Source organism: Panthera onca, chromosome F2, assembly GCF_046562875.1.
Source record: "Panthera onca isolate mPanOnc1 chromosome F2, mPanOnc1 haplotype 2, whole genome shotgun sequence".
Taxonomy (NCBI): Eukaryota; Metazoa; Chordata; class Mammalia; order Carnivora; family Felidae; genus Panthera; species Panthera onca.
The window spans coordinates 80,591,684-80,615,695 of record NC_138356.1 but is presented as its reverse complement, the minus strand read 5'-3'; the positions used below and the strand labels follow the sequence as shown (position 1 = coordinate 80,615,695).

At 47.0% G+C, this 24,012-nt stretch overlaps 1 protein-coding gene across 15 annotated transcripts in view; it reads left to right on the top strand.

Annotated features, from left to right (window-relative positions):
• Window positions 1–24,012, top strand: part of PTK2 (protein tyrosine kinase 2) — a 257,923-nt gene that overhangs the window by 44,978 nt on the left and 188,933 nt on the right. For 9 of the 15 annotated variants that reach the window (XM_078441844.2, XM_078441846.2, XM_078441841.2 and 6 more), the window contains one exon: window positions 14,857–15,174. The exons of the other annotated variants lie outside the window; for them this stretch is intronic. In XM_078441844.2, the coding sequence (XP_078297970.1) occupies window positions 15,075–15,174 (100 nt within the window). In that variant the 5' untranslated portion in view covers window positions 14,857–15,074. The remainder of the gene's footprint in view (window positions 1–14,856; window positions 15,175–24,012) is intronic. 15 annotated transcript variants of the gene reach the window in all.

Genomic DNA, 24,012 nt, shown 5'->3' with positions numbered 1-24,012 from the left:
CCTTGAGTAGTTAATGTGAACATTTTTTTCCTGTTTTCCAGTGTAGCCTGTGCTATAATGTGTATAATAAGGCAATCTCCTGGAACACTGCACGGGTGGGAAATGTTGGTGTTTTTTTCCCCATTTTGATTCTCTCAGTTATGGTTGGCTTGTCTAAGATACACAGTAAACATGTATATACTGCTTATGTTGTTCTGGCTTCCCCTTTCCTGAATTAAAACCCTTGGTTCGAATTGACTCTACATGTTGAACATACTATCTTCTGAGTGTGGACTTGAGGTATGTGTTAGAACATTGTATTTACAGTGCTGCTTCACTTGGCTGTTAGTGAGTCTGTGTGGTAGGTTTCCTTTAGTTCTTTTTTTTTTTTTTTTTTTAATTTTTTTAACTTTTTTTTTTTTTTTTTTTTTTTAATTTATTATTAAGAGACAGAGACAGAGCATGAGCATGGGAGGGGCAGAGAGAGGGAGAGACATAGAATGTGAAACAGGCTTCAGGCTCTGAGCTGTCAGCACAGAGCCTGACGTGGGGCTCGAACCCACGGACCGTGAGATCATGACCTGAGCCGAAGTCGGACGCTCAACCGACTGAGCCACCCAGGTGCCCCCTTTCTTCAGTTCTTTTTAAAAACTTTTTATTTTAGAAAATTTGAAGTATACATAAAAGTAGAATTGGGTAATGAACCCTGTGTCACCATTGTGGCCTTGTTTATCCTGTTTCCTCTTCCCCAGACTTTTTTTTTTTTTTTTTTTTTTTTTTTTTTGCTGGAGTATTTTAGAGCTAATCCCAGGCATCATATAATAATAAAGTTTCACCCGTAAAAGTTCAATATGTGTCCCTAACAGGTATGAAATATAACCATAATACCTTTACCATGTCTCACATAATTAAAAGTAATTTAAAATCAGTCGGTTAAGCGTCCGACTTTGGCTCAGGTCTTGATCTCCTGGTTCGTGGATCAGAGCCCCGCGTTGGGCTCTGTGCTGACAGCTCAGAGCCTGGAGCCTGCTTCGGATTCTGGGTCTCCCTCTCTCTCTGCCCCTCCTCTGCTTGCACCCTGTCTCTCAAAAATGAATAAATGTTTAAAAAAATAAAATAAAATCTTTAATAAAGCTGGGTAATGTTTGATTTTCTCAGTTTTTTTTTTAAGTCTCTTACCTGTTGGTTGGCAGATCTCTAACGCTTGCTTTACGCTATTTCAGTTTTGTTTTTGAATTACAGCTTTTGTTGATGCTCTTGAAGAAATTGTTATTTCTCTTATAGAATTTCCCACATTCTGAATTTGGCTGATCGTATCACGTGATGTCATTTAATTTGTAAGTTTTGAAACTAGTTGCTAGAAGTCAGCTAGACTGAGGTTCAACTTTGGGGGCAAGAATACTTGCTGTTGGTATATCCTCCCCCCTAAGGGACAGCCACATTCATCATTTGTCCAAATGCTGTGGCGATCCTTCCATCTAGTGGCTTTTGCAGGCATTGATGGTGGCTGCCTGGGGATTTTGTATCAGAGCTGCAGAAACTGTGTTCTGATGTTGTCATGCCTTGTGCGCTTGTTTGCTGGAGGGTTTTTGTTTGCCTTTTTTTTTTTTTTTTTTTTTTTAAACTGTTTAGGTATCCTGAAATGTAGCCCATACAGAAAAGGTAGGATACATGCATAATCTTTTATTTACTAGTTTCAGAATGAGTTTGTTGGTGTCCTCGCAGTATCCAATGGTGACTGATCCAAGTGAGAATTATTTTTAGTATCCTAAATGCATACATTTTAAGATGACCTCTCTGTTTATATATGTATACATAGGTGTATGTTAATTTACCATAGTCATTCTTTTGGGTGGTCAGATTGCTGTTTGTAGATGTCTCTTCTGTGTCCTTAGGAAGTGACTCCACTGACTTTTTTTGTAGTTTTCTGTTCACAGGCACTACAAAGCGTTCCAGGCTCAATTCGTACCTTTCTTGCCTCAGACTTGAAATCAGCCACCTCTCTAAGGAGCCTTGATTCCTTTAGTGGGAAATGGTATTTAAGGACTATAGTGTGGATACTATGGTAGTTAATTATGGGATGTTACTGCTTCTGGGCTTTTTTAGAGAACAGAGGTAGGACATGTGTATTTTTTAGAAAGAGAAAAATAAGTCATGAGTTTATCCTGAAACTTCCAACTTAAATTTAAGACAAAAATGGTTTCCTGCTTTGATTTTGTTTGTATTTCCTTTCTCTTTTGCTTAAAATCTTGCGGTTTTTTTTTTTAAGATTTTATCTTTAAGTAATCTCTGCACACAATGCGGGGCTCGAATATACAACCCTGAGATCAAGAGTTGCACGCTCCACTGAGCCAGCCAGGCGCCCCAAAATCTTGGTGCTTAACACTAGCATGCTTATGTAGTTGCTTCATCATTCGTGCATATGAAACTTGTGTGCCATTTCAGAATCACAGTGCCACTGTCACCACTAACAAGACCTCTGGATGCATCTGAACGTGCCTTTGCTCCTTCATCTTGTTTTCATTTGTATTCTTGTTAAAACAGCATTAGCTTCCCTTACAGCTCTCGTACTCTGCAGGACGTGTCACACCTGGGGTGTGCAGTGAGACGACAGCCCCTCTCTGCAACGGCACCAGCACCTCGGAAGTTAGGCTTGTTTGTTTCACGTTTGCTTCTGACGGTTGGGGGCAGCGGGGACCCTCACACACGAGAACGACGGGAGGGCCGCTTTGTTCGTCCGCTTCGGACCGTCGTTTGGTAGCGCTGACTCCGCTGGAGTGTGCACCTTGACCTGGTGGTTCCGTTCCAGGTGGGCACACAGCAGAAATGCGTGCACGCGTGTGCCAAGAAACCTGTACAAGACCGGCCGTCACAGAGTAATCGTAATAGCCCCAAACAGGAATTAGCCCACTGTTGGTCAAGGGTGGACTGGGTAAAGAATTGCGGTACATTCACACAGTGAAGTACTATCCAGAAGTGGCTGTGAGGCTCCGTGCCCCAAAGAGTACATACTGTGTGATTTTCTTGTAAATTGGAAAAAAAAAAAGTATGTTTTTGAATCTCCGTATTCTAATGCATATGCGTGTGTATCTCGCCGTGTGGCTCACCTTGACCACTTCATTTGATGCTGGAACCTGCGTTGTCCCCTTACGTGCACACTTCCTCTGCCTCATACCCTGCTGCACTTAGTAATTTTTAAAATAACACTAATCACTTGATAGCATACTGCACAATTTAGTTATTTATGATGTTACTGTTGTCTGTCTCCTCTAACAGAACGTAAACTCCACGAGGGCAGAAGAAGTGTGTGGGGGGAGGGGGGACAGAGAGACGGTTGACACCACATTGGTAGCTCAAGACCAGATATGGTGGATGTATTTATGCCGCAGAAATCTGCCAGCGCCACAGATCGGGGCTTCTCCCCCGGCCTCTTCACAGAGCCCGTTGTTAAGCGCCCAGCAGCACATCCCGGTGTGTATCTCTATCCTTGCACACACACTGAGGCATTCGTGGCATCTGAGTAGTGCCTGGTGTGCAGTAGGTGCTCGCTAAACTCTTGGATGAGTGAATGGAAAGCTGGACCCTTTTAGGATGGGTTAGGACTCAGGTTTATGAATTTTATTATTGGAAAAATTTTGAGGTGCAAATGGCAGAAACCTATCTGATACTAGCTAAAGTGAAAAAAAAAAAAAGGAATATATCCTGTGATCTAATTTGGAACGGTTGGTATCCAATGGAATGGTTGGAAATAAGTGTCTAGAAAGTCAGCCAAGAAAAAAAAGTACCAATAAACCCTAAAGGAACTGTAACTACTTTGGAAAATAAATGATGAGTCTAATACTTCCTTGATCCAGCCTTGTTTAAAATGACAAGAAATTAAAAATAAGCTCCTAGTCCTCCCCACCCCCCTTCCAAACCTCACACCATCACCTCATCCCTCTTCACCCCCAGCCCTAGGCAACCACATCTTTCCAACGGACAGACTTGACTATTCTGGACGTTTTATATCATTGGAATCATACATACAGTAGGTGGTCCTTTATGTCCAGCTTCTCACTCAGCATGTTTTTTTTAAGTTTATTTATTTATTTGACAGAGACCGCGTGAGCGAGCGGGGAAGGGACAGAGAGAGAGGGAGACAGAATCCCAAGCAGACGTGGTGTTTGAACTCACGAAACCTGGAGATCATGACCTGAGCCGAAACCCAAGAGTCAGACGCCTCACCGACTGAGCCCCCAGGCGCCCCCGGCATAATGATTTTAGTGCGGCAGCTGCCGGTGCCATCGCTGTTCGGTGCTGAGCGACGTCCGGCAGTCACCACGCCGTGCTTGCTTCTCGGTGTCCAGCCCGCCAGAGCCGGGCCTGGTGCTCCGGCCGGTCGTGGCAGTTCTGTGTGTGCAGAGCCTCCCCTTGTTCCCTAAGGCGACAGATAAATACAGAGGTGAAAGCCGTGGCCCGTGGGCCTGGCTTCCTGCCCTTCGCCCCCTGAAGGTCTCCCAGCCTCGGCGGGCGGCTCGCCGACCGGGGCGTTTTCTGCACTTTTCACGTTGTCCTGCTGCCGGCTGTTGCACCGTCTCGAATTGAGAAATCTCTAGTGGACGTTTGTCGTTACAGTTTTCATTACAGTTGATTTAAAAGGAGGAAGGAGGAATCTTGTAACAAGTCAGCCATTTACAGACTCTCTTTTGTGCCTCTCTTGCCCTGCGAGGTTCAGTGTGGCTTGTGGATTTGAGGCGCTGCTGCTGTTAGGCCCTTTGCACAGAGTCAGAAGGAAAGAATTTCTGATTTCCGCCGCATCGTAGTAGGCGTGGCCATCTGTAATCAAAGACTGATGTCGCTAACAGATTTTTAGGGCCTGCCTCCTGTATTTAAATTCAGGCATTTATAAATGGAGGAGTTTGCTGGCCCAGAGTAAAACATTGGCTACCGTTGCAAGTCAGGCAGATAAGGCTTTGACAGTTGAGTTACTGTGGTTCTGGTCCTTGAAGAAGAAGCGTTAAATACCCTTTTTGTTCTCACAAGAGAACTTTTAAAATGCAGTGATTGTATTTAACATGCTCTGGATAGAAATGTTTCTAGTTTTGCAAACCCCTTAGGTGATAAGGGCCGGGTGTGGGGCTGTGGGCGTAGGTGTGTAGGGTTGTGTGGGTGGCGAGAACGGGACTCAAAGGGCATCAGTGGGGCCGATGAAAACCTCAGGAATCGAGATAAGTAAACGTTTAATGCAGGGTTTTAAAAAGATAAACATTAACGCAAAACATCCATGAGGGACAAGATGCCAAAATTTTAAAAATAGGATCAGTATTCCTCATTTCTCCTTTTGCCCCATGTGCTAATAATGTACAGCACTGTTACTTACTCTGTATTTCAATTTAGAGTTTAATTTGCTCTTAGTTCTCAAGGTAAAAACATAGACAATTGGTGTTTTTACCTTTTAAATGTAAGCACTTGAAGTTCTAAATGCCCTTGTAAATACTCTTAACTGCGTTCTTAAGATTTTGATGTTGTGTTTTTATTATCACACTGTTCTGAACATTTTCTGATTTTTTCTTTCTTTCTTTCTTTCGATATTTGACCCATGTGTTACTTAGAAAGGATTACTTTCTTGGGAAATATTGAGGACCTCACTAGAGATTTTTTCTTTAAAATAGTTTCTATGTTCACTTGTTATTTTGAACAGAAATACACATGGCACAAAATTCAAATGGGTAGGCAGGAAATGCTAAATCTCTGCCTCTTTGACGCGATTTTCCTTCTGCCGAATCCTCTGGAAGAGTCAGTCTTTCTAAGTTGCAAATGTCTCTAGGGGGGTCTGTGATACACGAGGAAGCAAATGTGTGCATGTGTCTTTTTCCTTTACAATGAAATAACCACAGCCGACATATTCTTCTGTATCTTTTTTATTACTTGAAGTCCGTGTCTTTAATTAAAATCTTTGCATCTTAAGACTGTGCGTATTGCGCTACTCTTTTTATGCGGTGTGGACTTTTTGCATTCACGGGTGTTTCCAGTGTCAGTGAAACATTTTCCGCAAATACCTGTTTCAAACTGTATTTACTCATTTCTGTCGCCATGTAGGCTGTTCCTAGTTTTTCGGTATTGCACACAAACTTACCAATCATTTAAGCCTCAACTGCCTTAAACCTCAAAGGGGTTATTGGAGGTTTCTCAGCCCGATCCACCAGGAGCGACCGAGTGCCTGCCTTCTCTTGGGCTGTGACCTCTGTCCCGATCATTTTGGGGTCCCTAGTGCTTAATTCACTGAATCAACACGGAAGATGCAGAAGAGCGTCCTGGTAGTGATGCACTTTCATTACTGTTTCTGTTTGTAATACTTAATTCTCCTGACGGTTGTGGGAAGTAGGTGCTGCTTTTTAACTTAACTGATGAGAAAACCGCATTCTAGAGAGAAGCTGTTTAAAAGGTGCCCAAAGTCCTATATGTGGTATGGCACCAGGTTGGGATTCAGGGAGGACTTGACATAAGCCGAAGGGACAGCGGTGGGCTTGCAGGTTGAGGCTGGTAGAAAGCGGAAACGACCTGGGCCTCGGAGTCTCATGCGGCTCTGACTTTACAGAGTCTGATCTCACCCCAAGACCTTTGCCTCTTTCAGCCTCAGCTCTCTCTTGAAAATGGTCTTACTAACCTCACAGATAAAACTGCGGGTCATTCCATTAGCAGAGATGGGTTTATTTGGGAAGAGCAGGGACCTGCAAACCCAGGCAGGCAAGCTGGGGTAGGACTGCGGGCAGAAGGGAGGTGAGGACCGTTCTTTTGTAGGGGAAGGCGGCGAGGTTGGGAGGGAGGAGGTGCCGCTCTGCAGCAGGGATGGCGTCCACCTGCGAGGTGCCTCTCTCCTGGCCAGACCTGCCATCAGGGAGGGGCGATCGGGGGTGAGAGCAGCCCGTGCTGGCCTCCCAGCTCCGTTCCAAGCGACCTTTCCTTTTAGTAATCTTCCCAGTGGGTGTCGGTAATTATCTCAGAGTCGATTATGGGGTTAACTCATTACGGGGGGCACGCGAAGCTCCCTTGTAGTGTTGGATTAGTATCATGTCCTCCCTCAAGGACTGGTGATCGTCTCTCCCTTCTCCTACCTCTTGGGCTTTGGGCATGTTCCTGCCATCTCAGGGCTTTTCCCCTCACCCGCAAAGGTGGACGTAATCGTATTCGCCACTTTGTTGTAAAGTAAACACGAGACACTCCTCTAAAGCGGTTTTCACACTCTGATAAGCTTTTTTTTGCTGATCACATCTTGGCGTCCTCACCATTTTTAACTGTACAGTTCCGTACTGTTAACACGTTCACGTTGCGGGGAAACGGATCTCCAGAACTTGCCATCTCGCACATCTGAAACTCTGTCCCCTTGGTCTTCTGAGGCGCTGGCACCGTGGCTCACACCGTTCCGTGTCCCCACCAGTGGCGCACAGGGCGGCTGCTGCTTCACATCCTGGCCAACGCATGTTGTTTCCTGTTTCCCAGTGTTTAGAAATAGTAGTCCTCCGAATAGGTGTGAAGGTGGTTTTAACTTTTCTTAATTGTAAAAATTTTAGGGAGCATTGGAAAAATGGCTGTAAATTTCTTGCTGAATTGGAATAATGTCTGTTGGTATCGATGTGACAAAAGCAAAGCATGGAGGAGGGCCGTTGACCGAGGAACCCACCAGCCACTGGGTAGCCGCGTTTGGGAAGAGAAGCCACCTTCGTCCCGGCTCCACTTAGGATACGGCTGGGGGAAGGCTGGGGGGAGGAACGGAGCGTCCCGTAGATGCCGCCACCGCTGCTTCCTGACACCCGGGGTGTAGGTGGCGGAAGAGGTTCACGCTCACCCCCGGGGGGCCTTTCTTTCTGCACAGCCCCATCTCCCATGGGCGGCCCCGCAGGGGGTCTCATATGCAGACTGCCTTTTTTTTTTTTTTTTTTTTTAAAGTTTATTTATTTATTTTGAAGGAAAGAGACAGAGTATGAGCTGGGGAGGGAAAGCGAGAGAATCCTAAGCAGACTCTGCATTGTCAGCGTGGAGCCGATGCAGGGCTTGAACTGACAAACCGTGAGAACATGACCTGAGCCGAAACCGAGTCGCACGCTTAACTGACTGAGCCACCCAAGGCGCCCCGCCCCTCAGCTGCATGCTTGAAACGGGGCACTTTGCTGTCCGCTCAGTAAGGTGACTGATCACCCTCTGGGTAAATCGGATTTACAGGGTAAAAAACATACGGTGGTGACATGATTGAGTTGGCCGTGTGGAGGCGTGTTCAGTAAAAGCTTCAAGGTTCATTTGGAGGGCGTTAACGTTAAAATAAATAACTACTTGATTATCCTTTGATATTTGTTACTTGGCCAATATAAGCAAAAACCCCCACTGTGTTTTATAATGTAGATCATTAGGTTGATCATTTTGGTGAGTTGCTTGTCCTGTTCTGTGTTAGCTGGTCTCCACTAGCATATTTGAAAAACTAAAGTGGCATCTTCTTATAGATTTCAGGAGCCTTTTTTTTCTCTGTTTTTCTTTTAACCTTGATGACAAAGGGGTGCTTGAGTGACTCAGTTGGTTAAGTGTCTGATTTCGGCTCAGGTCATGTTCTCAGGGTTGTGGGATTGAGCCCCAAGTCAGGCTCTGTGCTGAGCGTAGAGCCAGCTTGGGATTCATTCTCTCTCTGTCTGTCTCTCTCTCTCTCTTTCTCTCTCTGCCACTCTCCCATGCTCTCCTGTGTGTGTGCTCTCCCTCTCTCTCTCTCTCTCTCTCAAAATAAATAAATAAACTTGCAAAAAAAAAGCCACCTGATAACGAGTAACCTCCCGACAGGTCTAAATCTAGAATTTGCTTTCATCTCCTTAAGAAATGGCCATTAGTGTCTGGGAAGATATTCTAGTTCACTATTGTCTGAATTTGTAGTAAGTTTAGAATGTTCTGCCTCATGAGGAATGGCAGTCGTCCTCCCATTTCATAGATCTTCGGTCGCCTAATTCGTTGTGATGTTATTTCCTGGTGATTTTGATGTCTGTCTCGGGTAACAGCTACACGTCCAGCATGTACCATGATGGCGTTCATCTGCAATCGGGGCGGGATTGCTGACTCCGGGAGACTGTCACAGGAGCCGCGGAATTTGGTGAATTGGAGTGTGGCCTAGGGATGGGAGCAGTTTGTGTCTCATGTTCTTTCTGTGGGCACATTTCTTCTCTTCCTCTCTTTGTCCCTGTGGCCCTCACAGTCGTTCATTCATCCTTTGTGGGCCTAGCGGGGCCTGTTTTCCTGAGTCTCTGGAAAGCTTTGCAGCCTCCGGAGGTGCAAGTGTGCATGCTGGCAGGCGTCCGAGTGCGGGTACGTGTGTACGCAGACCGGCGGGCTGTGATGTCAGGTCATGTCACTTGATGTCTCTGTTCCTCAGTTTGTTTACATGTCACACGTGGCTTGTTAACATCCTCTGTCTCACTGGTTGTTGGAATCATTAATTGAAACAAATAGGTGAAGTTCCGCCACAGAGGAGTGAGGAGCACAGATGGATGGAGCCTGACTGCCTGAGTGTGATTTCCAGCCTTGCTACTGAGGAGTTCTGTGACCTTGAACAAGCTACTTATCTCTGCGTGCCTCGGTTTTGTCATCTGTTAAATGGGGGTGATAGAACCTCTCTCCTGAAGGTGGTTATTAATAACTGGGGCAGTAGTTTAAAAGTGTTTAGAATGGGCTTTGGCACAGGGTAAGCATTAACTTGGGCTCCCCATTGTGCCGTTCTCGTTACATTTTTGTTGTTGGTCTTGCTATTGTGCTGTTTTGTGACTAGCACACGGTCACTGCTCAGGCGATAGGTGTTGTCATTGTCCTTGTTTTACAGATGAACAAACTGAAGTTTCAGACAGTGAAATGAGTCTTCCTTTGTCTCACGGATAGAACTGGGGCTCCTTTGTGTCTCCCAGTTGCAAATGCAGTGCCTCCCTCAGTGTCCCCAGAGTTCTTCGGAGGAGCAGAAGGGAGGAGGTATAGTAATTGTTAGAAAGTTTGCAAGGACAGCGAATGACACCATCACCTTTTGGACTATGTTATATTTTGATACCTATTTACCTATTTATCTTCAGAACGTGATTATATCCTTTCTTAGGACTAAATTTGTTTAGTCAGTATCAAGTCTTAATTTTTGTTGATTAAAATTATTTCTGTTTTGTGGTGGAGACATTGAGGCACAATGACAGAAGTTTTAATTCTGTGAGTCTTTTTTTTTTTTAAATTTTTTTTCAACGTTTTTTATTTATTTTTGGGACAGAGAGAGACAGAGCATGAACAGGGGAGGGGCAGAGAGAGAGGGAGACACAGAATCGGAAACAGGCTCCAGGCTCCGAGCCATCAGCCCAGAGCCTGACGCGGGGCTCGAACTCACAGACCACGAGATCGTGACCTGGCTGAAGTCGGACGCTTAACCGACTGCGCCACCCAGGCGCCCCAATTCTGTGAGTCTTAATAGAATTAAGTTTAGGATAGGATAGCCAACTTTCAAGAGTTAGGGTGTGTTGTAATGATCAGCTTCTAATTGGAGGTACTCAGTTATAATAGTGACTGTGACAGTAAATCTGTAACTCTTGATAATGCAAACATAGAAGAAGTAAGAGAGATTTTGAATTATGTGTGTATAATATAGATTACCGTTCTTCCACATTCCTTTTATTAGCTGACTTGAAAGTGTTTACCACGACTACTCTTGTAAGAAATACTGACCTGAAGTATTACATAAGGCCAGCAAATAAAACCATGTAAGTACAGGAGTGTGTGAGAGTCAGACTTGGCATTTGTGTGATTTGCTTTTGGTGACATTTATAAGCAGCTTGCTTTTATTCATTCATTCATTCATTCATTCAAGGGGGTTGGGCAGAGAGAGAGAGAGAGAGAGAGAGAGAGAGAATCCCAAGCAGGCTCCACACTGGGTTTTGAACCCATGAACTGTGCGATCATGACTTGAGCCAAAATCAAGAGCCGGACGCTTAACTGACTGAGCTACCAGGCGCCCCAAGCAGCGTCTTTCTTAATAGCTCTTTCTAGTACTTTCTCACTTAAGGTTTCTGTAGGGAAGCCATGTGGAACAGCACTGCACAGTATATGCAAGGGTTTAGAACTCCCTTCTTTGCTTCCTGATCTTGCTATCTAATCTCACACACTATTTTCATTTTTGTTCTACTGCAAGTTGCAATGAAGTTCTCATAGGAGTATCGGAGTACTACAGTTGTGTGACTTATTTTTAATGTGGGGTGGGGAGAGGCAGTCCGCCCGGTTTTCCTAGGTTTTATGTCAGTTTTGCTTTTTTCCATTTTTTTTATATTCTTGAAAGAGCAGTGTTTTTATATTGTTTACTTTGCTTATTCAGTGACTACTTCTCAAGCCCCTGAGCTGAGAGAGGTCTCGGAGGCAAAGCTGTGCCCAGGGTCAAGGCAGTCCGTGCCATTACTGAGCTTGGTGTCGGGTCTTGACGTGTAGAATATCTCGATATGGTTTCTGTGGACATGGCCTCTGAAAGAGAATAGCAGGTCCCTCTGCCATCTCCTCGTTACCTGTAGGTGATAGAAGGATGTGTGGGGTGTGGCCTGTGCCTCTTACCGTTTCAGTAGCAAGGCCCGGAAGACGGTATGTGCGGAACAGACAGAATTCCTTCCTGCCGTGGAGACCGGGTCGTCGTGAGGGCAGCCGGACAATAAACGTACCGTAGAATTGTGTGGAATCAGTTGCGTGATATTTGAGAAGGGGACGGGGCTGTGGGAAAGTGAAGCAGGCCGAGCGCATGGCACAGGCGGTGTAAAGGCGGGCACATACCTGGTATGGGCACAGGACGGCGAGGAGGTCGGGGTGTTGAAGCCCGGGAAGTGGGAGCCAAGAGACGGCGAGCCAGAGGGTGTGGGTGGGAGGGGGCCTCGCGGACCACGCTGAGTGTGCAAGCACCCGTGCCGGCAGACTCGGGCAAGCGTTGGTGAGTTTTAGCGGAGGAGGGAAACGGTGCGACGGCCGATCGGAGGGGTTTGGTGCGGTCGCGGGCTGGGAGCTGAGTGTGGGGCGGAGAGCTGCGGCGGGGGCCCGGGCGCGCAGACGCCGTTTGGATTCGTTTGAGAGGCCAGGTATTGGGCTTTGCCGATGGATTGCTTTGAGGAAGGAGACCGGAGTCCGGGATGCCTAGGGTCTGCGACGCGACCGAATACTAGTGTCTTTTGTACAGATTTTAATGAAATGTTTACCTGTCAAGTAGGACTTACCAGAGTTGCTTTTAACTGCACTGGTACTACAAAGGCTTTTTTAAAAGAAATTACAGAACTTTTTAATGACCGATGGCCTTTACGTTAGTATGTGGAATTTCCTGAATCAGAGAGCATAAAGGGACTGCTCACTTTTTTCACTCCTGTTACCATTAACTGTAGGCCTTTCTCGTTCTTCCCAAGCTGTCACTGGATTGGAGATCTAAAAGCATAACTTGTCTTTAATATTTAGCAAGGGGAACGTAGGAGTGGTGCTCTCACAGAGTAGCAGGTCCTCATGTGATTTTTCAGCCCTTTGGCCTTCAGCCAGTGCCGCAGCCTCCAGACCCACAGCGTCCTCTTCTGTAAACACTGGGAGTGAGCCGCTCTGTGAGTTGTGTGACGGGTGAGACCCCGCGGCGTTCCGTGCGGGCGTCTCGAGCAGGGCCGCTTCTCTGTGCGCCCGGGCGCCTTCCTCCGTGCTCGCCCTCACCACCTGTCTGCTCTTCTCGGCGACCCCGTGACTTCCAGCTCTTTCCCTGTTGGGCTCTGTTTGCTGGCCTGGAGGGATCCTTGCTTCTTTGGTCTTGTCGTCTTTTGTTCCCCTGGGACTTTGCTCCCCAGCAGGTACTGCTTGGATATCGAGATGAGATACACATTAGCTTGGTGGGCGGAGAGAAAGCTGCCAGGCTCTGGTTACCGTGCAGCCAGAGACTCCGCTTCTCCTCTCCCTCGCTGCCCACACTCGACTTTCTTTGTCCTCGAGAGCTCCCGGGTCGGTGCTCTTGTCTCCTCCTCTGCGCTGTGCAGGCTCCGGCTGCCACCACCACCTGCACCGACCCCTCTCTTTTCCCTGTGGCTGGTGCTGTGGGGTCTCTTCAGTCTGGCTCAGAAACTCCTTCTGGGGTGTGTGTGTGTGTGAGAGAGAGACAGAGAGACAGAGAGACAGAGAGACAGACAGAGAGAGACAGAGAGAGAGATGGGGAGGAAAGACCCCTGGCTTCTTGGATGACAGGTGGGCCCAGTGAAGCTGTGTCTTTCCATAGCTGTAGGCTCCATCTTTGCTCATCTTTAAAGGATGTGACAGCCCTGATTTTGCTTGGGAGTTGTGAAAATTGGGTGTGATTGGTATTTGGTGTGTAGGATATCTTTGGCAGCTAGTAAAGGTAGCTTTTATTTTTTAACTTTTGAGTCATAAGTTGCAAGAGAGACTCAGTTTGCTTCAGTTGTTGGTACAGTCTGTTACTTGATGGTTGAGATTAAACCCCTGGCCGCTCTCAGGGGTCTGAGCCAGCTACCAGACGTGCTCCTGGGTGTGCTTAGATCCTTCCTATGAAGGCAGCAGGCCTTTAATGTCCCGAGCTGTCCTCAGTGATCTGTGTGCTTGTTTCTTCCGTTCTTTTCCTGGCTTGCCTGCCTGTGTTTTTCTGAAACCCCTTTTCTTCCCAGTGTTGCCTGGGGTCAGAGTTCACTCTGGTGAGTGATCTGTTTTCACTGGGGCATCCGAGAGGTCATTTGAGCTCTGACTGCTATTAGGAGGCGGAGGGTATGGCCTGGAGACAAAGCCATCATCAAGAGGAGTGTGTTAGGAATGCAGCTAGCTGTCCTGGGACATCCCTGGACACAGGCCTCTTGTTCTCCTGAGCCTTTTTCAGCTCTTGTTTTCACAAGTTAGTGAATTTGTAAAGCCTCGGTCCTGTTCACAGTTAAGCAGAAGACTCGATTTTGTCCTAGTTTATGGGATTTACTAGTGACAGAACTACCCTTGTGCTAGGAGAGCTACCCCGTGTAGCGCCTGAGTGTGTGTTACGGGTGCTCAGACCAGACAACAAAGCCTCCAGGAGCCCAGTTTCGTATTGTCTTACTGCTAAAGCGGAATGTGTTTAAGGAGCTGAATTTTAGAGACGACCGGACTGTCTCCCAGTTTGAATGGAAATAGCGTAAGTAGTTTGCATTTTTTAAGAAATGTTACTAGTACAGATTGTTACTTTTCTGTCCTCTTTCTCCAGTATGGGTTTAGTACTCACTTACATTTTGAAATTAAGAAAAGAAATCAGATCATGCCTCTTGGATTCCTCAGTATTCCCTCAGCTAATTTTAAAAGAATCTATTCACTTCAAATTCTGGTTTCTATGTCTTTTCTAAATACAGTTTTGTAAATTTGCTAACTTACTGTGAAAGTGTCAATCAGAAAAAAGACTTTTCCTCAGAAATATCTGGGTTCCTATAGACATATGCTTTACAGACTTGTTTTTAATGTTGAACAAGATTTTTCCCCCTGGTATTATTCTTTTTTCATCAAGATAAGTATCTTAAGTCTTAAGGTCAGAATTAGGCTGGTAAAATGCCAAAGGCATGACTTTGAAAACAGAAATAGTTGCAGGAGCCATCTACAGACATGATCTGGGTCACACTTGATTTGCAGCTTCCTCAATTTTAGAATCGCCTGTTGGTTTTGTGAGCAGAAGTCTGCCAGATGAATTGAACAGAAGGGTGGGATTAGCATATTAATCAGGCCCTGGCTGCCGGCCGCCCTTTCCTCCTCCCTCTGCCCCTCCCTCCCTCTCTCCTTCCCTGAATGAATCTCGGAACACAGGCCCGAGGTGGGGTCACATTACTAGCCGGTTTCTTTCTGCTCTGGAGCTTAATCTGGCCAGGATGGTCTGTGTTTCAGATTGCGGAAGCGGGAGAAGATTCTGTAACTGAGAGGCATTCTTCAAGCTGCTGGAAAATATTACAGAAGGAACACCTCCCAAATGTTGCCTCAAGCTCTGAGAAAAGGAGCACCCGGGGGAAACTTAGTGTGGCTGTGGATCGAAGCGAACCCTGTGGGAGCGATGAACGGGGACTTGGTGCGCGGACGCCTGGCCTGATCTTGAGAGGCCTGAGTTTATGTTGGTGGAACTGGCGGGCCGAGAGGCCCTGAGACCAGCAGGTGCCGTCTGTATGGAGAAGAGCGGCTGTGGTCCATTTCCAATGTGTTGGGCTAAAGGTATACGTAACTTAAAAATCTGTTTGGTTTAAATTTAATTCAGATTCATGCTTTTGCACTAAAAAGGTGGATGAGAGGTTTTCAGAATTTATTTCAAATAGATTTACAATTAAATTTAAGGAAAAATGGAAATTGATGTGGTATAAGTTTGCAGCTCTTGCCATAAGACCAGCTAGATAGTTTTTAAAATAGTAAATAAAAATATTTCTATGGAAGTGCATTTTCAGTAAGTTATCTTTCTGGTGCTTGTCCTGTGTCTCTTATAGTTGCATGTTTTATTGTGTGTGTGTGTGTGTGTGTGTGTGTGTGTGTGTGTGTGTAAGTTTTTATTTATTCATTTAAGTGATCTCTACACCCAACATGGGGCTTGAGCTCAGGACCCCGAGATCAAGAGCCATAGGCTCTTCCAACCGAGCCCGCCCGGTGCCCCTATTTTGTGTTTTAATTAAGACACCCATGTCCGTTCTATGATGTGGAAGTTTTTAAAGAGTAAAGAGACTGATTTTAACTTAAATAGGACTGGAGGAAAAAAGAGAGACATGGTTTTTCTTATTTCAAAAATTGGTTATCTTTACTCACTGTAAAGATTGTGTATTTGGAACTCCATATTATCATAAGGTGGGCTTATCACTAAGGGTCAGTAATACTGTGAGTTAACATTTTCCAGTTTAATGTTGTTAAGGTTTTTATTTGTATAAAAATAAAAATGTAAAAGCATCTTCATTGTAAACATTCAAGACAGTATTTGGAAGCATGTTGAGAAGTTAAAAATGCCAGGTAATCCATGTATGAATAAGACCAAAACATTCTGCTGCTTCTCTTAACATACTAGTGAATATTAACCCTGGGAGATGAGGTCCTGAACAAGGAATTTAAGAAAAATCTTTATTATTATTTTAAAGAATATATTCAAGTATCATGTTCATGTCCTCAGGAAAGACTTTTAAAAGGAAGAAACCTGGGCTGGGAAGGGACCTGCAGACTGATTCAATTTAGTGTTTAGCTTAAAACTTTCAGCGTCACCAGGATGTTGATGTGCTAATGCCAGACCATAGCTTTGCTGTTAGATTGCTTTTCATTTACCGCGTTGTCAGCACCATCCGAAATTCTTATCTAGCCTTCTTAACATTTTTCTTCCCTTTTTTTCTCTTCTCTTCTCCTTTCTTCTCTTTTTTTCTTTTCTTTTCCTTTTCCTTTTCTTTCAAAGATTTTATTCTTAGGTAATCTCTACACCCAGCGTGGGGCTCAAACTCGCAACCCTGAGATCCAGCCAGGCGTGACTTTTAAACATTTCTAAAACGTGGTATTAGGACTCTTTTAATGTGATGCTCTCTGAACAAAGCACCTGCCACCAATTATTGCCAAATTAGGTATTTCGAGTAAAGATTTTGCTGAGTTAACTTCAAATTTTGAATTTTAAAGGGTGTTGGGTATGGGAACTTTTTAAAAGCTATGGTTTCCACCTCAGGATTACATAGTATAATTGAGCATGACCAGTGACCAGTGCACAGAAGTAGAGAGTTCTATACTGTGCTTGTAGAAGGTTTTGGTCTTTCTCGGACTTGCTGGGACCCGTATGCACAATGCCACGTCCATGGTGTGCCAGCCCGTGGTTAGCACCGAGCCTTAGCAATAAATCTCTGATTTCAGTAGCCTAGGCTAAATTAAAGTCTGTGAATCCAGTACCAATGGGACATTCAATAATTGGTGACTTGGTTTTTAAGAAATTCAAAGTGACTTTAGAAATATGAACTTGGGAAGAGAAAAAAGACTGGATGGTCTTTTTTTTTTTTTTTTTTTTTTTTTTTTTTGGCCCATCTCATCCCAAAGCAATTGATGGAGGCATCTTACTTTCCCATTACATTTGCTGACGGGCAGAGCAGATGAATAGAGGCGTATGTAACTGAAGTAGCATTCTGATAGAGGTCATGGTTGGGTAGGAGAGCAGAACCACAGGTGTGGAAGAGGGGGGAGAGGGAGGGATGGCATCAGAGTCCGAATCAGTCTGTTTATAGGGTTGAAGCAAGCCATCACCTCTGAGGAATGGTTTTCCTTCTGGATCGTTCAGGAGGAAGTTTCTGATGACACTAAGGAGCTTATCACCCTGTCCCCTTCTCAGGGCTGAGCTCACGGCCTCCCCCAGGAGCACACCGTGTGCAGGCTTCTCTGTACACTTCTCTGGACCAGGCCAGGGAGGCAGGAAACCTTAGGTTTTATTCCGGTTAGTTTTTGCTTTGTGATAAAGACAAAGATGTTGGTGTGTAGGAATTGGCTGAATCGGTTATTTTCAAGTATAAAAGTTACTACTTTTAGATAAAGACAAAATAAAAAGCTCAAGTCCAAAGACTACAAATCTCTGTTTGCAGTCAGACATTCGAAACCTCACATTTGATTTTATCGGTCACATTAACCTCAAAAAACATCGGTGTCCCAATTTAAGAAGACACAAAATACTTAGTAGAACAGGCTAAAAATACTAGAACAGAGCTATATTTGTATAGTTTGAACTGAAACCTTGAAGGTACCCTCACGACGGCCTGTGGTTGTCTCTGTAATGTGGCTCGGTGAGGTGGCTGTGAAGAAGCCGCCCGAGATCCCTCCCACAGAGGAGAATATTTGAACAGATTTGAGAGGGCTTTGGTATACCACGTGTTCAACCCTGTCATGATGTCCTAGGCTTAGGGGCCGTTGGAATCCAGCGTGCCGACGTAAAGGTGCGGGTTCGCAGTGCCGTGTTGGGTTGCACGGTCACTGAATGCGGAAAGGCCCGCTGGGAAGGCTGTTGGATGGCATTAGCCCGCGTTTGATCTGCTTCATGTCTCTGGGAGACTGGGAAGGATTGAAGAGGTGGCAGGGGCTGCGGTTGTCAGGGATGAGCGTGCGTGCTGACTTTTTCCAAACTCTTTCAGTAGCAGGTTGAGCTCGAGTATAGTAGCAATATTTCACTTGTGTGATTCTGGATCCTGTGATTGAAGTCATGCTTTTTCTGGATCAATATTTTATTTTCATTTTCTTATAATTATTAAAAAAAATTTTTTTTAATGTTTGTTTATTTTTGAGAGACAGAGAGAGACAGAGCATGAGTGGGGGAGGGGCGGAGAGAGACACAGACTCCGAAGCAGGCTCCAGGCTCCGAGCTGTCAGCACAGAGCCCGACGCGGGGCTCGAACTCACAAGCCGTGAGATGGTGACCTGAGCCGAAGTCGGATGCCCAACCGACTGAGCCACCCAGGTGCCCCCGTAATAATTTTTTTACAGTTTAGTTATTTTGAGAGAGAGACAGAACGAGTGTGCAGGAGGGGCAGAGAGAGAGGGGGAGAGAGAGAATCCCAAGCAGGCTCTGCACTGAGCACAGAGCGCCACGCGGGGCTCGATCCCACGAACCGTGAGATCACAGCCTGAGCCGAAATCGAGTCACACGCTCAACTGACTGAGCCCCCCGGCGCCCCCCGTATCAGTGTTTAGACTCCCTCTTTCCTTCCCTCCACCCACGTGTCCAGCCACGTGGCTCTGTGTGCGGTGCGTCTTCTGTGTCTCACCTGCCGGTGGTCAACGGCCTCTTGTGATCCTCGTCCACGTTTGTTTTCTTCATAAACTTCTGATACTTAGGAGCCTCTTAGCTGTTGCCCCTGAAATCTGTTCCTCCACACGTCCCCGCAGTCTTCGCAAACGTGCCAGACCCCCTTGCACTTAGTGCTCCTGCCGCAGACCCGGACGCCTCTCTGACACGCCTGCCGTGTGCGGCAAGCTCCTCCTCTTACCTTCGTTCTGTCTCCAGAACGTGTTTTGAGCTCCTCACCCTTTCTCCCTTTCGGCGGCATCCCCTCTGGACTGTGCGACCCTCATCCCTCCCTGGGCTGTGGGAGCTGCTTCCTATTGGATCTTCCTGTTTCCCCACACGTTCGTCCTTCACACGGTGGCCAGAGTGAGTTTATAAAAACGAACGCCCAATGTTATCGTCCCTAAAGCTCTCCGGTGGCTTCCTACTGGATAAGCCACAGATCCGTCGCGTGGCCTGCGTGGCCTCCCCTGACCTGGCTCCCCCACAGTCTCCAGCTTTGGACCCTTGGTCTCTTGCCCACCAGTGCTGCCGTTTTGACCTGGGAGCACCTCACACACCCACAGCTCTTCCCTGTCAGGCCGTTGGCCCTGTGCTCGCCCCTCCATCCTCTGCCTTCCCTGCTCCTCCCGACCTCTCGGGTCTGAGCCCGAAGGACCTCTCAGCCCGGTCAGCCTAACCACCTTCTGCCTGATGCTCCCTCCCCGAGCCTCGTCTTATGGTCTCGCACAGCACTTCCCGTGACGGATCATCACACCTGTACTGGCTTGCGTTGTGTCTTGCTTGCTAGAAAGAAACCTCGACGCAGGGATTGGGTCAGGCTTTCTTCTGCTTGTCAAGGTATTGGCACAAAGGAAGATTACCCTAATGAATGAGTAAATTCTTCATAGGCTTAGCTAATCCACGTGCCTTAAAAACAGTTTGGTGAGAGGAGTAGATTGGTGTTTGAGTTTCTTCCTGGAGCACACACGCTGCGTTCTAGTCCTCTCAACAGATGGGCCTTGGTCGGCTCCCAGGGCCTGAGAGCTTCCCTGGGGATTGTCTCCCTGGGCCTCTGCCTCTCCTCTGGGATTCTGGCCATCCGGTCTGACAGCTTGAGTTGCTAATTGACTCGTGGGGAAGACAGATTAAAAATATATGTACTATATATGATTACATTTATGTAAATATGTAGACCTCTATACATTTACATTAAAAGGTGCTAAACGCTTTCCAGAAGAGTGACTAAGTTGTATGCGTGCCCAGCATGAGGGAACAACGTGCAGTGCCTGGCACGTAGTAGGCCCTCAGTAGGAAGGAATGCTGAGCTGAGTTCCAGTCTATTCTCTGCTCACCCTGATGCCAGTGATGTTACGGGAGACTGCGCCCTCTCCACTGGCCTCGCCCTCCGGCTCTGCCTCGGCAGACTCTGGCCATCGCACTGCCTGGGCTTAGTTTTCAGACAGGACCCTGCCTGGGTGTGGCCCCTTGTGCCTCTGTGTGCTTGCATGGCTCCTTCTGCTTGGAACATTTGTTCTTTCTAAACAGGAAACTTTCAGGGCCCTGCCCTAGGGCATGGCCCTGTGTGTGTGTGTGTGTGTGTGTGTGTGTGTGTGTGTGTGTGTGTCTGTGTCTCTCACCTGAACCACCGGGCTGGGCTCTGGTGCCTGCCTTAGCTCGGCACACATAGGCGCACCTGGTGACTCATTCAGCTGTTTATTTGCTGGTCTCCTGTTCCTTGGCTGGAAACTTCCTGTGGGCCGGGTTCACATCTACCTACTTTCTGAATCCATCTGGCCTGATGTATTATCAGCACTCGGTAATTGTTGAGTGAAAAAAAAAAACCCTGAATTGGCCAGATGCAGGGCATTTTTCTAAAGGAGGTGCTGTTTGATGCCGGTGGGGAAGGTACTGCATGCTGTAGGAGTTCCAGGGAAGGCACTGAGAAAGAACTTGTTCGGAGTGTTTAGGGAACCCCGGGCCTTTCTCCTGGCAACAGCTGGAGGCTGCATTAAGGCTCCTGGAGAGAGGGCAGTAGGGAAGGCATGTGCCGCCACCCCGTTTCTCTGAGGGGTGCGAGCGGGGCTCTTGAACGTCTTCACCCTGCCTGCCGGCTGGCGCTGTTCTCTCTTTCCCCGGGAGCCTCTGCCCGCCACCGGGCTTCGCACACCTCGTCTGCCTCTGTGCCTTGCTGTTCGGCCGCCAGTGCCGTCCCTCCACCTCGGGGCCCCCTGGAAGCCGCCAGGCCATTCTAGCGTAGATCCCTTGATCATTTTCTCTCATAGCGCTCGTCTCCTGCTTGGTTTCGGCGCAGTGCTGTTGAGTGTTCGTGAGATGTGGGATGTGTTGGCGTCCCCAGCACGTGGGAGCTCTAGGAGCAGGTGAGCGCGGGATGCACGGGCATCTCTGGCGCCACCTAGAGGGAAGAGGGGGAGGGCACCGGCACCTGGTGCAGGGGTGAAGAACAGTGAGCGGCCAGGCGGTGCTTGAACAGAGACCCGGGAGAGCAGCTGGCAGTGTGTTCTCTGTGCAGGGCCCGCCCGTGCTTCTGAAGTCCTAACCCGGAGAACACAGCCCCTCCTTGGGTATTGTCACCGTCCCCGCCCTGGCTCACAGAGCTAATACTGTGGGTGTGGTCGCTTCTTTGTCTCTGATTCTTTCACCTTCCTCGTTGTATTTGGGCAAGAGGCACCTGCTGTCCCAGCTTCCCCTTGTGGGCGCGCTCAGACCTTTCACCTTGCGGGAAGGCGCGTGCGCCAGTCTTGGCCCTGCCCGCCTGCCCCTGCTGGAGTCATGGAGGGTCCTTTTTGACTGCCTTCCTGCCGGCACCGCTGTCCCCACCTGCCCCTGGCGCCCGCTCCTGCCCGCCCTGCTCACGGGCCGCCATTCCTGGGGGCTTGCCGTCCTGCGGGGAGACGCCCCTGGAGGCACCCCTGACCTCACTCCTACCAGACCCCAGGAGCGATGAAGTCAGTCATCTGGTCTGCTTGCAGCGACAGGGGTCCACATCCCTAGAGGCACATGAGAAGGGCAATGGAGGTTTTTGTGACAATTTAAAAACTTCTGGTGTCTCAGTGGTTAGTGACACTGGTTATTTTATTTATTTATTAAAAAAAATTTTTTTTTAACGTTTATTTATTTTTGAGACAGGGAGAGACAGAGCATGAACAGGGGAGGGTCAGAGAGAGGGAGACACAGAATATGAAGCAGGCTCCAGGCTCCGAGCTGTCAGCACAGAGCCCGACGCGGGGCTAGAACTCACGGACTGTGAGATCATGACCTGAGCCGAAGTTGGCCGCCTAACCGACTGAGCCACCCAGGCGCCCCTATTTTTTTTTTTTAAATGTTTATTTAGTTAGAGTGCAAGCGCACAGGGCAGGGGCAGAGAGAGGGAGAGAATCCCAAGCAGGCTCTGCACTGTCAGTGCATAGCCTGATGCGGGGCTTGAACTCACAAACTGTGAGATCGTGACCTGAGCTGAAATCAAGAGTCCCGCGCTTAACTGGCTGAGCCACCCAGACGCCCTGACACAGATTTTTTAAAAATAGTGTTCACAGATCTTTGATTTCAGATTCACCAGTAATTGTTCACACTATTAGGAATTTATTGTAAATCCAACAGTTTTCTGTATTTTGTAATTTTATCAGTTTTCAGCTAAAGAGAAAAATGTAACTTTTTTAAAACAATTAGCACAGAGTAGTTTTGTTTTGCCTGTAGGTGACGTTTGTGTAAGTTTTGCAGTGTTGTTGACTTGAGCTCACAGAACGCGGGTTTCTGCTCACGTGTCTAGTGCCTAACCGCTTCAGATGATCTGTTTGCATCTTTATACCTTTCCTCCTGAAAAGTTGTACAGAGTGAGTCCTGTTGTGCATTTCGGCGTTTGAGGTCGAAAACAGACCAGCGGTGGTATTTCTTCTCTGAGTAGGAGGACAAGCACACCGTCGGCCCCGTGCTGTGCCCGGACGCTCTGGTGTGCGTGCTTTCGTCCTGCCCGTGGTGCGTGGACTTCAGCGGAGCGTGCAGGCTCGCACGGGGGTGCCGCGCCCCTTACGTTACAGCGGCTTCCGGAGCTGCCCGACTCGTGGTCCCTTTGGTTTGGACTGGGGCTGTGTGGAATCTGTGCATCGGTTTGGGAGAACCGGCCCGTGAACGGTGCTGTGACTTCTGGTAGACCTGTCCGGCTAGCTAGGCGTGCCGGCTCTCTTGGCCTCACGCAGTAGATCTTTGCGTGGGGACTCCATGCTTTTTTGATGCTATTGTAAAGGACAGTTTTTGGCTTTTAGGTTTAATTGTCCAGTTCTTGGCTTAGTATGTAGAGTAGATTATCTCGTTAGTTTATCTTGTGCCTTTACTATAAATTCACTTATTGGATAGAAGTCTATAGTCATGTAGTCTGAAAACAAACCCTTTTTCTCTCCAGTCTTCATGTCTTTTATTTCTCTGTCTTGCCCTGTTGCCATGGCTGGCACCTTCACTACAGTGTCCTTGTCATGTTCTGTGAAGTAGGATTTAGTTCTAGTTTGTCTTGTTTTTGAAGATACCCTCTTTCGAATAAAATTCTCCTTGTAACCCCTGGTTTTCTGAGAGTTGCTTTTTCTTTTTCCTTTCTTCTTCTTCTTTTTTTTTTTTTTAATTTTTTTTTTTAACGTTTATTTTTTTTTTATTTTTGAGACAGAGAGAGACAGAGCATGAACGGGGGAGGGGCAGAGAGAGAGGGAGACACAGAATCGGAAGCAGGCTCCAGGCTCCGAGCCATCAGCCCAGAGCCTGACACGGGGCTCGAACTCATGGACCATGAGATCGTGACCTGAGCTGAAGTCAGACGCTTAACCGACTGAGCCACCCAGGCGCCCCTCTTCTTCTTTTTTAATCATGAGAGGATGTTGAATTTTGTCAGGTGCTTTTTCTGTCTTTATTAATCATAGAAACTTTCTGTTTTTTAAAATAATGGATGAATTACGTTTTGATTGTTGAATCAACCTTGCATTCCTGAGGTAAATCCTACTTGACCACGATGTATTATCTGGTTTATATATTGTTAGATTCGATGTGCAGTATGTTGCTTAGGAGATCTGTGTCTTTTGTATAGGGAGGTATCAATCTGTAATTTTTTCTCCTTTTGTGACACTTTGATATCAAGTAGTGTCGTCCTAGTGAAACAAGTTGGGAGCTGTCCCCTTGATATTTCCACCTACGCGACCAGCGTATGTAAAGTTAGGAGACACTAGTCTCTAGTGGCAGTGCTGGAAGTCACAGTCCCATACGATGGGGAGCTGCTGGTGGAAGTGTGTTCTGTTCTT